Below are 16,689 nucleotides of genomic sequence, written 5' to 3' on the forward strand. Positions count from 1 at the left end.
ACCTGGTGAAAAACTACAGGAAACGTTTGACCTCTGTAATTGCAAACAAAGGCTACTGTACCAAATATTAACATTGATTTTCTCAGGTGTTCAAATACTTATTTGCAGCTGTATCATACAAATAAATAGTTAAAAAATCATACATTGTGATTTCTGGATTTTTTTTTTTTTTTAGATTATGTCTCTCACAGTGGACATGCACCTACGATGACAATTTCAGACCCCTCCATGATTTCTAAGTGGGAGAACTTGCAAAATAGCAGGGTGTTCAAATACTTATTTTCCTCACTGTATATGTATATATATATATATAGTTTGCTTTGAAAATTCCATCAATGGCAGGGAAAGTGTTAATTCAAAATGTACAAAAATGTTCTATTATAAACAGAAATTGTATGTGAGTAAACTTAAAGTCCCTGTAAAGTCAAAATTAAGTATGTTTTCTGAGTTTGTCACCCCACAGAAAAAGGTGTTATTAGCCACCCAGCCAAATTTGAATGATAAAAAAAGCCGGCAAGTACATAAAATAAGCTATCAAAATCTTGCAAAAATGAGCAGTAGTCTCTGCTCTCAAACGCTGGGGGCGTGTCCGCTGGCTGCGCTGAAACCACGCCCACTCGCGGGAAAGCTGACGAAAGCCAGCCGACGATGGCACCAGTTGCCGGCGCGACGGGAGGATGAAGGCCGAGGCGGGAGATAATCGGTTCGGCCCCATTCACCAGTAACAGCGGATTATCCCAGTTGTCTCCGACGAAAGTTTATAAAACTATCCTGTGTAACAGAGGCGGATTTTGGCGGTGATCCTAAGCTCTCCATCAAGGTGGCTCTTCACAAAATTAATCCACCTCTTCTTGATGTGATCGTTTTTCGGAAATTTAAATAAGGACACCGATCTGTTTTGTACGTGATCGCATCCAGGTAGTACGCATTTCCGTGACGAAGGCATAGCTAGCTAGCAGACTGTAGGCTGTAGTAACTAATAGTACTGAGTCTGACAGTAACTCGCGATCGGCAAACTGATGTGAATGAATGTGCTATATTGTTAGGGGAGGGGCAGCGTCAGGGGCTCCGATGCGTCATCAAGTAGGGGCGTGTCCAGGAGCTCAGGGGCTCCAGTGCGTCATCGAGCCCCCGTTTTAGCCCCGCCCAAAAAATCCGGAACACAGCAATGGTGAAAAACTGTTTAACGGTCTAACTCCACAATTCAGTACTTCACAGTTCACAGTCTTTGTAATATGTTTTATCAATACATTTCTAACATTTATAATGTGTTTAGAATTTTTTTTTAGAATTGCCTTTACAGGGACTTTAACTATATTTTTAGGCATACTTCATATCCACAACTGCTCAAAACCAAAATTTTATACATTTATTGCAAAAATAAATAAAAAATGCAGTTCATGCATAACACATAGCTGTGTAAATAAGGCTTTAACATTTGAAGTTTGTGAGCCGACAGAAATCCAGTCAAACTGATATTTGCAGAGCCACTAGCAGTGGCCCTTCAGGTTTTCTATACTGTTTGAGTATGAAGCGAGGACAGACATATCATTACAGAGGAGATAATAGAGTCATCGCAGTGGCCCGTATGACCCCTTTCACCCCTCTCTGCTTAGCTGGCTCTCACACCAGCACCAGACATGCACAGCATGCCTCTGTGATTTCCCTAGTCTTTCATTGACTGTGTGAACCATGTGCCCTTTTTGGCAAGCCAACACATCACAGCTTCATCACTGGTCTCAGGTCAGAAGGTATGGAGACCAGACGTGACCAAACATACACATATTGTATACATTACAGAAAGAGGTTCATGATTTTAAAACAATAAAAAAGGTGTACAATGATGTTAACACTCTCATACTTGGATGCACACTAACAGTAAAAGCACACAATAACTCTAACTGATTATTCAACTTTACATTGTTCTTTGAACAATGTCAGTCATTAAAATAAGCATTAAAGGGGCTATATGTAAGAATTGTCATGTATTACTTGCCTTTTTTTGCCAATGTGTGAACAGCTTTTAACACAATTTAAAAAAACGAGACCTTCCCCGACTTCCTAGGTTGTCTGTGAAAGTCTGTAGACTGAATGTGATAAGGAATAGGGACGTTTTTTTCTAGGAAAATCAATCATGCGACGTTTACGCTCGCTCCCAAGAGCCTCTCTTCCTTTCTATGATGCCTAAAGAGCCATTCTCAACTGTAATGTCAATGTATCATGCAAAGAAATGGCATTAATTTAAACTAAAGTCTCACATAGCCAAATCAGTATAGTCTATAGTCTTATATATAATCATAATCAATTTATCGTAGTGCAATTTTAATGAACTCATCTGATGTCATGATGCTGGTGAATGGCAGAGCTTTCTCTATGATCAGATGCTTTCTAAACGGCTACTTTCTCACCGCTGTCACTTTTGTTATGCATTTATTTTGTCATTGAGAGGAAAACGCGCAGCACATATTTACATATTCATCTAAACGTCACTCTCAGCAGTGTGGACGGTGTCTGGATGTTCGTTATTTTTACTTTTAAGCAAAGAACGAAAAAGCATTTAACCACATTCAGGGTGTGTCCACACTTGTAGTCCGGTTCGCTTGGTTCATTTGGTCTGGACCAAAAAGAAAAAAAAAACAATTATTTAGTCCTCCTAGTCCGCTTAGTGTTCACATTTGCATTTTAACACCGAACCTAAAGATGCCGAACCTAAAGGCATAGGGATATGTTCACAACCTGATTGCTCTGCTTTTATTACATATATTTCGCGGCGGAACTTACCGAACATTCAAAACAAGGCAGTGTGCTGAGCTAAATGTGCTCGTTGTTTGTACGTATACAATAAGTTGCTGGCTGCTGCAGTTCACTTTATGGCCACCAGTGTCGCTAATAAAAACAGTTTCTGAATTCTACATAGAGCCCCTTTGTGTATTTGTAGTAAGTCAACAACCCATGTGTTTGATTTGTGAGTCATTTGGATTATTTCATTTAAAAAGAACTAGCTCAGTCATTTGTTTGTCAATCACAAGCAAAAACTGGGCTCTTGATTCCCACATAGCTCTGTCATTTGTTTTCAGCACAGCTGCCGCAGTAGTATAAGTGGTGTTCTGCGGTATGAGTTTACGGTTTATTCACAATTTCACGGCATGATTTCTGTAATCCAAATCTTCTATTGTAATGAATTTAATCTCATGTGCCACTTTATCTAGATGGGGCTGATGTGTCTAGGCTATACATACTTCTGTGCAGACTGCATATGGACACTTATAAAACCATCAACCTGAAATATGAGTGTCAATGGGAAATTTATGTTTCTTTTATTCTTAACTCACTGTACTACTTTTGTTAGTGTCTCTTCCCAGCAGTGGTGATGATAGTAACACGCTCTGTGTGTTTCATTGTGTTTCCTTAGTGGTTTTTGGGCAATTTGCCTATTTCCAGACTGCCATGAACGACTCCGTTGAGTTATTTGATGGGCCCAATCAGAATTCTAGGCTGCTAAGCTCCCTGGCTGGATCTCATTCCGGTAAGTAATGGCTTTACATTCACCACAGTTTTGTTGCTTTGAGTTTGCTTTGAAATGCACAGAATCCGTTGAAAAGAAGCAAACAGGCATATATGGCTTTTTAAATCAGTGAAAAGACAATTGTGCAGACAATTAAGCAGTGAATGAGGTCTCAAGTAAGGTTTAATGGATTCTTTCCAAAGGGGAAATGCAGAGGGAGTATCATTTTTTAGAAAGTGTTAGCTGATTATTTTGTATTTGTATTTATTGTTTCAAATTTCTGTTATACGGTAAAGTGAACACACTTTGTCAGGCTCGAGCAAACATAAGTCCTCTTTTTGCAAGTAATATTTTTACTAAATCATCAAAAAAGAAAATAACAAATACATATTTGCACACATAAGTCAACCTGAAAGACCTCATTAAATCAGTTTTGGACTTTGGAGTCATCTACAGCAGGGATTCCCAAAGTGTGGTACGCGCACCCCCAGGGGTACGAGAGGAAAAATGTAATGGCGGTCTGTTTTTTTAAGTGGGATTTTTCCATACAATATAAAAACATGAACAGTAAACATTTCCTTTGTAAATTCCTTTTCCTTTTATTTTAAATAAAAAAACTATAATTTATTAATTTTTGATAAAACAAATACATATGAAATGCACAACGACACACATAAAGTCGCTCACGCACATACAAGCAAACTCTATACGAGACGCGCGGAACTCTCCGAGCAAATACTCATATGAGACGCGCGCGCGCACACACAAACTCTCCACGCACATACTTATATGAAACGCGAGCACACACACACACACAAACTCGCGCACATACACATACTCAATGTGACCCGTGCACACACACACAAACTCTCCGCGCACATACTCATATGAAACGCGAACACACACACACACAATACCATAAAGATGTGGAAAAGTCGATCAAAAGTATGGCTACATTTCTCAGGCTCGATGCCAACAGCGCGCGATTTGCGGTAAAATAATTGCTGCAAAGACCCCGAGTAAACATAATAGCAGAAAGTTGCTCCAAAAAAAATAAGTCAAATAAAACTGAAACAATAAAAACTTAAGTTAAAATGCAGTTTTAAATGTTTAAGTAAAACGGTACCAAAGTTGTAACCTTCAGTAATAAGTTCTTCCACCTTTTGAATCTATTTTACATTAACTATATAGATTAAGATTAAAAATGAGTTCTAATAAATCCTGTCTAGATCTATAGTTTTGAAAATAAATCTAATAAAAAAAAAAATAAAAAAAAAATGTAATTGCATTAGACAACACAATATAAAAACAAATGGAATCGGCAAATTATGCAAAAAAAATTCTCAGAAATATTTCAGTTTCCCATATTTTTAGAAACTATTTGCAGACTTTTAATAATTTTTTTTTTTTTTTTTTTTTTTTTTTTTGTATAGATAAATAAGTCGGTTTTCTTTAAGTTCATAGAGGTGTCCTATCAGAGTAACCACAGAAGTAGAGAATCACATTAACTATCAACATGATCCGCTAATGTCCGGCAACCAGAAAGTGTCAAAATACTTTTTGTCCTTGTTCTAAACAGTATATGTATTGGTTTTATCATTTCAAACCTAAATAATACAAAAATATGTTTGTCATTAAAGCAAGTTTTTGCTATCTTCTTTTAAAATGAATGCTTCTTGGTTTGATATTTTGTTGTTTTATTTATTGATAACATTTACATTTTAAGTGTGGCTTAAGTGTTCAAATACTTTTTGGACCACTGTATTTATATCAAGTTTAAATCTTAAATCTTGGATCCATGTTGTCGGTTTTGCCCTTTGGTTCTACACTCGTTTAATTCTTTCTAAAAAGAAAATGTTATCCTTGCAGCTTCCTGCTGAATTATTGCTGGTATTATTGAGTGAAAGGTAATAAAATGCCAAGAACAAGAAAATCACAGCTAATTCCACAGTCTTTGCAGGATTGATGGCGGCCATTGCACACAAACTGTTTGTATGGCATTTTTATACTGTATATTTTCATGGTCTGCTGTGCAACATTATATTCCCATGGGAAGCGCTGTAAATTCATATAATTTCTATCTCAGCTTTGTGAGCAGTGGGCCAGAAATCTTGACAGGCCACTCAATTCATAGTTAGAGTGTTTAACCCTCCAGGCTCAACTGTAGTGTTCAGTTGCCATCTATATCAGCACTTTGTTTCCTCCTTTGGATACAACTTTGTAAAAGTACACTTTGATTTTGTAAAAGCTCATAGTTTAGCTCAAGGGTAAGTCAGCCTTTCGGTTTGGGATTTTCTTTTAATTTACCCATTGCATCTATGAACATGCTGAAGACAGCTTGAGTATTTCTTTGGGTATCCATCAGTTTTAGGCCCATTGTTGCTGACCTGCCCTCTCCACCTTTTGCCTTGGAGGCTGATCAGAGTTATTAAGCCATTCATCATGTACACTTCTTAAGGCTACAGTTTGTTGTGGCACATTTGCCTCCACAAGCAATTCTGAGAGATTTTAATGTCTGCCATATTGTGTTTTTGCAGGAGAAACCTTGCCCTTGGCCACTTCAAACCAAATCATGCTGAGATTCAGCGCAAAAAGCGGTCCTTCTGCCAAAGGTTTCCATTTTGTTTACCAAGGTAAGCACACGCTCAACTCTCAGTCAATAACAGGTCATCGTGCAGAGCCAAGGCTTTGTTTTTAATCTTCAATTCCAAAACATTCAGTTAGCCTTTGGTGCGTTTGTGTCGTGTATATATTGGCAGCGTGTATAGGGTGAAGTGTATATTAGCAGTGTGTATAAAGTGAAATCACGGCTGTGTAGTGTAGGGCCGGCCTGCTGATCAGTATGCCTGAGCCCGCTTACTGTGGGAAATAGCCTTTATATTTCACACAGAGAAGTTAACAGCGCAATCACAATGTCATAACCAATACACAATAGAGTCAAATCAGGAAGGGGCTTGAATTTGATGTAATTTGTAATGCATTTAGCTCTGAGTAAAGCTGAATGGGAGAATGATTTGCACGCTGTTCTCATGAGTATTTTGAGAGTTGCCTCACAGTTTTATGCTTGGAGACATTTTCGGTAACACTTTCTATGAAGTCCATGCTTATAATGAATTATAGCCCCATCTATAAGTATTATTCATTACTCATTAAGACCTATACTTCATTATAAGACCAGTTATAGTTACATTTATATTATTTTTATAATTACTTATAAGTCATGCATTTGCTTTTTCAATGTGCATGCTCATAATCTATTATACGCTGATTTATAAATGATCAAATATAAAATAGTTCCAGAGACCCTTGTTTGCTCTACCAATTAGTTATCGATTATGTCTTTAATGGCTAATGTTTGCATTAGACGCCATTAAATCATTTGTTAAAATCTATATCTCCTCACCCATATGCATGGTATTGCTAATAGCAGTTTGGAATTATACTTTTAAAAATGTTGTTGCAGTGTTTTGCTAGTATGTAACTTAAAAAAATATATACAAAATTATTTCTTTTTTTCTTTTCATTATTTTCTTTTATTATTGTTCATTAATTACATTTACAGATAAACAACTTAAAATGTATGATGAGCACATCTTCATGATTTCTTAACATTTGCTTTAGGACAATTGCATCCTATGTTTTCACTTTACTTATAGCCATCAATGATGCATTTATAGAGCTTAGTAACTGTATTATTACTCACAATATGAATCTGTAGAACCAATAAAGATAATTGGGACTTTACCTACATTTTCAGAAGGGTAGAAATCGGTCCAAAATTGCCCCGAATATCTTGTAGTGTGCACCCAGCATTACGGTTTGGTCTGCCCGGTCACTTTTTGGGGACAATGCTGATCCTTGGTAATTCTAACAAATACAATAGGGTTTCAGTTCTACGTGCTTGAACCCCTAATAATAATAATAAAAACATTTTTTAAAAGCATTTATGGGTGAGCTATTTTTGGGGATTACATGAGGGTGAGTAAATTCTTTTTTGATAAACTGTTCCTTTAAATGACTCACCCCTGAGGTTTGAAATTTCCCAGACAGCAGCAGGGTGCCGCAGGATGTGTGAGGCATTTTCCCTCATTTTAAAATGTGTCATAAAAGAGTATATAAATGACTCTTTTTAAATCGCTTTATCAGCTGCCTTATAAAAAGATACAATAGGAATTTTTCACGGCCGCATCAGCGAGCTTTCACACACACAACGCAGACCGCGGCAAGCCTGCTCTGTCTCTTTTCATATCTCCTCACCATTTTATAGCGTACAGCAATGTGCGCAGAGAGAACAGTGGGTGTGTGAGAAATGTTCTCTGACAGTTAGGACAGTTCATTTGGCTCATGGAGGTATCCAGGTGATGGTGGATGGTTCTACCAGCCTCTTCCTATATATCCACAGCCGTCAGATGAAAGTTAAGGCATAAATAGACAAAAAGAACCAAAGTTACTACAATGTTCGAAAACAAAACCTGCAAAGTTCTCTGTGCTAGGGTCATGAAGATGCTCATACAAATGTACTACAAAAATGCATATGTGGGTTTTCTATAAAAAGAGTGCTAAAATAGTCACAGTGTACACTTCTGCACCGGGAAGCCTACAACAGTAGGTTACAAACAAATATGGAACGTTATCTGTGTTTCAAAGCGAAATGTTGTTTTTAATTAATTCATTACTAAAAGGGGTAGAAAAAAAAACGTCACTTTGTTTACCAAAAATAGAAATGGACTTTACCCATTAAATGCCTGCTGCTGTAAATATTTGTATAATGGGTTTATTAAAGTATTGAGTCATTAGCTTAGCAACATGGTAAAAGTAAAACTCATTTGAAATCAACTGGGTTATATGGGTTGTGTTAGCAGTATTATGTATGTATGTATGTATGTATGTATGTATATGTATTTATATTTGCCCATACTACTGTATCTCTCACGACTCTAGGCCTCGTCCTGCTCGCCACATACCGTTCAAACGTTTGTTTGTTTGTTCATGTTCACAAAGGCTGCATCAATTTAATACAGTAAAAGCAGTAATACTGTGATATATTATTACAATTTAAAATAACACTTTTTCCATTTGAATATATTTTAAAATGTATTTTTCTTCCTGTTTGGCCAAAGCTGAATTTTCAGCATCATTACTTCAGTCTTTATTGTCAAATGAAATCATTATAATATGTTGATTTGTTGCTCAAGAAACATTTCGTATTATTTTCATCAAAGTTGAAAACAGTTGTTCCGTTTAATATTTTTGTGGAAATGATGATACTTTTTTACAGGATTGGTTGATAAATAGAAAGTTCAAAAGAACAGCATTTATTTGACATTTATATATATATATTGTGACAAAAACCTAGTAATTTACTCTATTGTAACATAGTACATTGTTACTATATTGTAAAGGCAGCTTGAGCTTGAGCTTTTGGCACATCTGCTCCATTTTGATTAGAGATCTGTTTGCTGTCCACTAGCTGTTCCTCGCACCAGTGATACACAGTGCAGTTCCATCCCAGAGCCCAGATACGGCAGGCGGATCGGTTCAGAATTCTCAGCTGGCTCCATTGTTCGTTTCGAGTGTAACCCCGGATACCTTCTCCAGGGATCTAAAGCCATCAAGTGCCACGCGGTCCCTAACGCTCTGGCACAGTGGAATGACACCATCCCAAATTGTATAGGTAAGCTAGCCTGGATTTATCCAAGGAAAATGCACACTAGTCATGTTTTATTCAGGACTAAACAATTCATTGTGAATGAATGTTAGAAATACAAAAAAAAAAAAAAAGCCAGCACAAATTCCATGTTACTTTTATTTGCTTGCTAACAGGGACCATCATTCAGATTGGCATTCATAGCCCCGTATTTTCTCAAGTCATAGAGAATGTAAATGTGCGAGTTTCTCATGATCTTCTGTAACCTTGAGGCAACTAATAAGGGTTAGGAATCCTGCTGGAGGACGAAATGGCAGTGGCCTCTATGAGGATTTAAAATGTCAGGCCTCTAGTTAATATTTCCTTCTATACTGCCATCCTCAAGGGGCTGAAAGCTGAATCCAAGGGCCTCTGGGCCACAGCCTTCAGTTCAAAGCCGTAACCTCCAGGCTTTAATACTGAGCATTTAACTGTCGCTGTATTCTATAGTGCTGTCACGATTTTATCACACCCAAGGCACATCCTCATTTCAGTCTGCTTTCAAATCTCAATTCCCCAGTTTTCATAAGTATTACAAACTGAAAGGTAGATATCTATTGAATATTAATAGAAATTAAATATATTTAGCTTCTTAACTACAACATAAAAATCATTCCACATTCATCCATTTCATCTATGAATTAAAGTCAACATGAAACACTGTTTGCTGGTCAGTCTGTAATACCTGAATAGAGATTGAGCCATAAATGTCATGCAACTAATTGCTCTGGAGCTTCAGGAAAGTGATGTCATGACAATCCTTCATAATTTATGTGACGCCAAAGGTATCAGACAGGAAACATACACTATGTCCGAAATAGAATACTTCCCTACTAAAAACAAAACAAAAACAAAACTGTATGCTAGAAGAGTAGTATGTCCGAATACATAACAGTTGGCGAAAAGTCCCCGGATGACCTACTACTTCCACCTTTACTTTCCCATGAGGCCACTGGAGAGGATATATGAATTACAGTGAAGTGACACAACTGTAACAACATGGCGGCTGTAGTATGTCCAAATTTCATTAATATATAGATAAATATTTCATATTCATACAATATAGAAGTTCAGTATAAGTAAGTTCAAATTCAAATGTAGCATACTAATCAGACAGTATGCAATTTCATTTTTAATGCTTTTTTAATGATTTTAAGAGCCCTCCACAAAAATCAGATGCAGGAAAAACATCTTCTTTAATAATAAAAAAATAACTAACATTTAAACATCCATCAATGGAAGAAAAAAATTGGAATCTACCAGCAAAGATAAAGCATGGCATTGTTAATATGTTGAAAAAAGTACACAAGAACACAAGGAAACGCAACCCATTTTACTTCTGTAATTTGTCATTTTTAAACTTGGATTGTTGGTCATGTTGACTTATTACGAATATTGTTAGCTTCTACGGCTAGAAAGTCTTTAAAAATGAAATGATATAAGATTGTTTCGTGGTAAATATAAAGTGGTACCAGAAAGACATTTCTCATGCAGAGAATGTATGTTTTAGCAGGGGGATGATGGCTTTGGTTCATGTTACCTTAGGCGTAATCACATCTTGTGTCAAAGGAGACAGCTGTCTTTCTCACAGGACTCATTTCAGGCACTTGTACTGTTCCATCCTCAGCATGAGCTCAATTTTGCCTCTGTTTTGCTCCACAGTTCCATGCAGCGGGAATCTAACAGAAAGGAGAGGTACCATCCTCTCCCCTGGGTTCCCAGAGCCTTATGGGAACAGCCTGAACTGTGTGTGGAAAATCATTGTAACAGAAGGAGCCGGTATCCAGGCAAGTACAAAAGAGCCATGTGTGAACTCATCAAATGCAGTAAAGCTACACCTGCTGAAATGATTAAAATCATTGATTGAAATGATATTTCGAGACCACAGGGGGAAAAAGGCTGTTAAACACGTTATTTTTTTTTAAAGAAAATTATATAAAAAATAACTAAATATAATATTAACAATTAATTAGATAACAACCAAATTCGGTAAAATTAAAGCAATGTATAGTATTTCTCTATTGACCAAACATTGCTTCACACTTTTCCTCAATTAAGGCAAGTAAACAGTTAGTAATAAAGGAAAGAACTAATTATAGGGCAAATGAAAGCTATAGAACAAAAATTCACATTTACAGTTCTTAAAGTTTTTTCAGGTAATCTGAAAACTATATGAAGCATCAGAGTAAGCATAAAAAAAAAAAAAAAACCCAACAACATATAATAAGATTAAAAAAAAAGATTAATAATCAAATGTAAAATACATAATTCATTAAAACCCCTTACCAGTCAGGGATCACTGGTGATCCCAGATTATTTTAGTTCAAAATATGTTTGAGCTTATATATCTCAATATTAATAACAGTCTGGTTAATTTTGAGTCTTGAACTATAAACTCTCAAGTGTTGGCTTTCTAAATGTATGTGTGTTATGTTTCTATTCAGAATTACTTATGAGCAGTAACCTTTTTATTTTGGGCATTTCATGTATGCAGCACTTGCCAAAATTGGGGGTGACTGGGAAGGGGTTAATACTGATTGTAAGCTGTCAGAATTTGAAGCATGTCTTGAAGCAAGTAAAAAAATAAATAAAAGAGGACTTTTTTCTATTATTATTTCCTATTAATAACTTTGTGTTCATTTACAGTTATTTTTGTTATGTTAAGCAATAAGGTACAAGAGGGTGAATACTGTACTACCGATACTGTAGAAATACTGACATAATTATTGTTTTTAGACAATCTTGTTATTATTTTTTTATTAAAAAATAGGATTATCCTTGCTAAAATACTGTAAAGAGATTAATGTACTATGTGAATATACTGTAATATTCACAGCACACAGTTACTTCCACAGTTCAGCCAGACCATTTATGAAGATTAAACTGAAAAACGTTTTGGTTACAACTGTAACCTTGGTTCCCTGAAACGCTGTGGGAACACCTCTGCGTGATTGCGTCCTGAAACACGTCATAGGCGGGTGACGTCATGACCAGGAAGCTATAAAGTACACCCAGACCAAACAATGTCAGCTTCTGATAGGCTGAAGTAAGTCGATCACAGGCATGCTGGAAGTATGGTTGGGTGATAGAGCGTCTCGTTCTCTTTTCAGGGAACCAAGGTTACATTCGTAACCGAGACGTTCCCTTTCAAGGGAACTCGCGCTGCGTCGAGAATTGACACTGTGGGAACGTTTATACCCACGCTGCCCTACTGACCAGTGCCTGTCTTGTGTGAAATCAGGTGAGCACAACTTAGACAGAAGCACCTGGGACCTGGGGGTGAAACCCAAATATAGGTTGCAATACTTACCGCATCACACATCTCTTATAGGGATACCCCTATTATAAGGCTTACAAAGCCGCCATACTCCTCCTGATCTTGTCACTGACCCTGGGACAAGAAACAAGGCTTCTTCCACATAACCAAAGTATGAAGCACCTGCGCTTAACCTTGATCATGCAAAACGGGTTGCCCCTCAGGGAAACCCCTTGGTCTTGAGCCATCACTGCAAAATTCTCATGTACAGCAGGCCAAAAGGTATTCCGTTGGACGCAGCTGCCATCAGACCTAACAGTCTCTGTTTGACAGTGAGTGGCCTAGCTTTATCTTGCTCACCGCTGTGAGGATCCAACCAATACGAGCAGGAGACAGATGTGCCTGCAATGCTCTCAAATCCCACACCACACCTGAAAAGTGGTCCTCTGTAATAGAGAAAATTTACTTTTCTTTGCGTTCAGCCTTGACCCCCCAATACTTTCATGTGGGCAAGGACGACATCCCGATGCCAAACCATCATCTGCTCCACAATGAGCCAAAAATGACCAAACGTTGATGTAATAAAAATACCGGGGGACAAGACTAGGCCGAAAGGAAGAACATTCTACAATCCTCTTCCCCAGCATAGCTTTTACCCCCTGTTCCATAACTAAAGCCTGCTCAGGGCCTACAACAAGACAGAACCCCCCTGTGTGCAGGACCCATTGAGATATATTTGGTATTAGTTTCCACACTGCTAAAAAATCTACTAAGGGAACCAGTCTCTCGACTGTCTGCCAATACGGTGCCCTGAAACGGATGACCAGCAGCAAGCAACCAAAGTGACCCTTCTGAAACCCCTCCTTGGAAGGGGCAAGTGTCCCAGTGCCGCAACGTTTCCAGGCAGACACTGAGACTAGAACTTGCTGGAGACCGCTGCACCCCGAAGCACACAAGGTGGCGGGGTTTGCAGAATGGCCCCCTGAGGGCACCGTATATTTAGGTGTTATCCATTTACCCCCTGGAATTTCTCCAAATGGAATTCCCCCGAATTAAATGTAGCCAAAGATCAAACAAGACAAGTAAACACTGTCTGGATGAAAGGCTGAATGGTATATTAATACAGCCATCTAATTTCACAAAAATCAGAAGAATATTTATCATTTAATTCCTCAAAATTAAATATAGCCAAATATCAACCAGACAAGTAAAGAATGATCTGGATGAAATGCTGAATATAGTATTTTCACACAGGCATCTAACTTCTCAAAGCCAGAGAAATGTTCCATTTAATTTCTCAAATGAAATGCAGCCAAGGAACAAACAGACAAGTATACACGGTCTGAATGACAGGCTGAATGTTATATAAGAATCTCAAAAACAAAAATAATCATAAATCATAGCTTGCAAACACATATAATTAGTTTGCGATCATAGGAACAAGAGAGAAAGGGAAACTCCTGTCTGCTCGGTTCCCTCCGCATAATTTTGTTATATTATAAATATACTGCGGACCCGTAATCTATGCGAGATTCGAGCCATTAGATTCTTTATTGCAGGCCCGTCGAGATCTCACCACTAGATTATAATCTAAGTGCTGCCTCTGCAAATGTGAGATCCGAGCGACTAGATTCTTTATTGCAGGCCCGTAATCTGCACACTGCCTCGGCAAACGCGAGATCCGAGCCACTTGTATAAGACGTTTTTCCCTTGAGAAGAAAGCCAACAGGAGCGGAGCTAAAACTCCCGATAGTGCATGCTTTTCTTTACACTGTAACACATGTTTTGATGCTGCATAAAGAATTAAGGGACCATAAACTTCCACGCTTCAATGAGCCATGTGTAAATGGCTTAAACTGTTGAGGAGATTCCCACTTCCATGTAAAGCGCCTTGAGTACCCAGAAAAAACGCTATATAAATGTAACAAATTATTATTATTATTATTATTATTATTATTATTTTTATCATAAAATTTACTCCTCAAATCAACACACAGTCAGCAAACACATAACATACACAGCCCTTCAGCTGCGAAGGAAACACCAAATAGTTGTTTGGCTACCAAGAGCTCAGTCTTTGGAGATGTAAGAGTGAGATGAAACAGTACTTAAGTGCAATGAGGATAATTCATTGCATTTATATAGCGCTTTTCTCTGCACTCAAAGCGCTTTACGTAGAAGGGGGGGAATCTCCTCAACCACCACCAATGTGCAGCATCCACCTGGATGATGCGACGGCAGCCATACTGCGCCAGAACGCCACACCAGCTTATTGGTGGAGAGGAGACAGAGTGATGAAGCCAATTAGTATATATATATGGGGATGATTAGGAGGCCATGATGGACAAAGGCCACTGGGCAAATTTGGGGAAATGATGAAGCCACATCAGCCTGCAAACGAGTCTCCAAGCGGCTGTTGGTATCGTTGATTAATTGTAGCTCATGAAATGAACAATAGATGGAAAGAGTGTTGTTGGCAGAATGAAGACAATTAATCCCTTTTTGGGCTATTTATAGTTGAACTGTTTCCTCATGCTTACACGGATCCTCTGAATCAATCAAACAAAATGTGCTTAGTCCTGCCCATTAATATATTTACCAATAACATAGGAACATAAACCTTATCAAACATCATACATACAAAAAAAATATACTAACAATAGTACAACAGTGAGTTATGGAACCACAAGTTCCTCAAAACAGGGCACAACACAAGATAGCATCGGTGAGAAAGCTTCTCCATATGGTTACGTCCTTCGTAACGTCCTTCCTACCTCATGCTTCTTCTCTTCTCCTTTTTATTTATTTAACTAACCGGCTAGAACGCCCCCTAATGACAGGATTAAATATAGTGTGAACAGAAAGCTACTGGGACAGAAGTAACAGTAAAACACGTAAGGACATTTTATGAGTGAACATTGTCAGCCCACAGGAGAGCTGATGTGCGTGCTCCGCTCCCAAACAAACAACACATATATTGCGTGTTTCCCCACCCGTGATGTAGCGAGGGCAGGGAGGAACACACGTTTCAAAATGCTGTTTGCTCGCCTTTATACTCCTGTCTTTATATATATATATATATATATACACATATGCTTGTGACAAATAAACAATGAATAGACAGAGAAAATTTCACACAGAGTGCTTGCTGAAGGCATAGAAGCTGACATTGTTTGGTCTGGGCGCACTTTATTAGCCTGGCTCCGCCCTCCTACGTACTTCCGCTCAATTTCATTTTCCTTCAGTAACTCCGTCTGGGATTGTGGTGTATTCTTTGGTTTTCTCCGATCAATTTTTAACCGGTCCAATCAGCGAACAGAGGGAGTGGCTGAGAACGATGACGTTGAGATCGTGCGCTAGTTTGAGTTGACATACGTCACGACCAAACGTTAGCAATTGGTTATGGCAGATCCAGAGTGACTCTGGTCAGATCCAATAGTTTTAAACTTCAACAGAGTACCCGCCTACAAGGAAGTTAACGCTTGTCAATGGAGAGAGGCCAGACTCTCTGTACAAATGAAATGTACGAGAGTCTGGTAGAACCAGGCTAGCACTTTATAGCTTCCTGGTCATGACGTCACCCGCCTATGATGTCCCATCAGGCCATTGGACTGATTTCACACGTGCTTCAGGACGCAATCACGCAGAGGCGTTCCCACAGCGTCAATTCTCGACGCAGCGCGAGTTCCCTTGAAAGGGATTTGGATCTTTCAGAAATCGTCATGGTATTAACACCATGAGTACATTAACATATGACCATATCTAGCTATGAACCATTTACATATTGATGTCTTAAAGGTATTAGCAGAAACCACCTGTTTAGGTTCAGAGAGATTGCTTAGGATTATAAGCAATGCTGCAAATGTATAGCATATGACATTTTGTCAATGAATTGTTTCATTGTACATAAATTTGTCATTTCATGATGTGTGTCTCCATTTTCTTGGCAGATCCAAGTCATGAGCTTTGCTACCGAGCATAACTGGGACTCGTTAGAAATCTATGATGGTGGCGATATGACAGCTCCAAAGCTCGGGAGCTTTTCAGGTTTGTATTGTCTTTATTAATCCCCTTTTAACTGCTAATTTCAATAATAGTCTGTTGGAGTGATACAGCACCTGATTTACAGAAGTCCCCTCCTACAGCTCATTTGCATATCATGTAGTTCTTTATAGCTCATTACGCTTTCATATTGCAATAAAACTGAGAGCCAAACCCCGCCACTGGTTTTATGCCCCTGGA

At 38.2% G+C, this 16,689-nt stretch overlaps 1 protein-coding gene across 1 annotated transcript in view; it reads left to right on the forward strand.

Annotated features, from left to right (window-relative positions):
* LOC311279930 (CUB and sushi domain-containing protein 1) overlaps nt 1-16,689 on the forward strand; it is a 682,447-nt gene that overhangs the window by 576,000 nt on the left and 89,758 nt on the right. Inside the window, exons 32-36 of the mRNA XM_084391753.1 lie at nt 3,413-3,526; nt 6,043-6,138; nt 8,976-9,179; nt 10,854-10,978; nt 16,398-16,494. Of these exons, the coding sequence (XP_084247879.1) occupies nt 3,413-3,526; nt 6,043-6,138; nt 8,976-9,179; nt 10,854-10,978; nt 16,398-16,494 (636 nt within the window). The remainder of the gene's footprint in view (nt 1-3,412; nt 3,527-6,042; nt 6,139-8,975; nt 9,180-10,853; nt 10,979-16,397; nt 16,495-16,689) is intronic.

The sequence above is a fragment of the Rutilus rutilus genome (assembly GCF_951802725.1).
Source record: "Rutilus rutilus genome assembly, chromosome: 20".
Classification (NCBI taxonomy): domain Eukaryota; kingdom Metazoa; phylum Chordata; class Actinopteri; order Cypriniformes; family Leuciscidae; genus Rutilus; species Rutilus rutilus.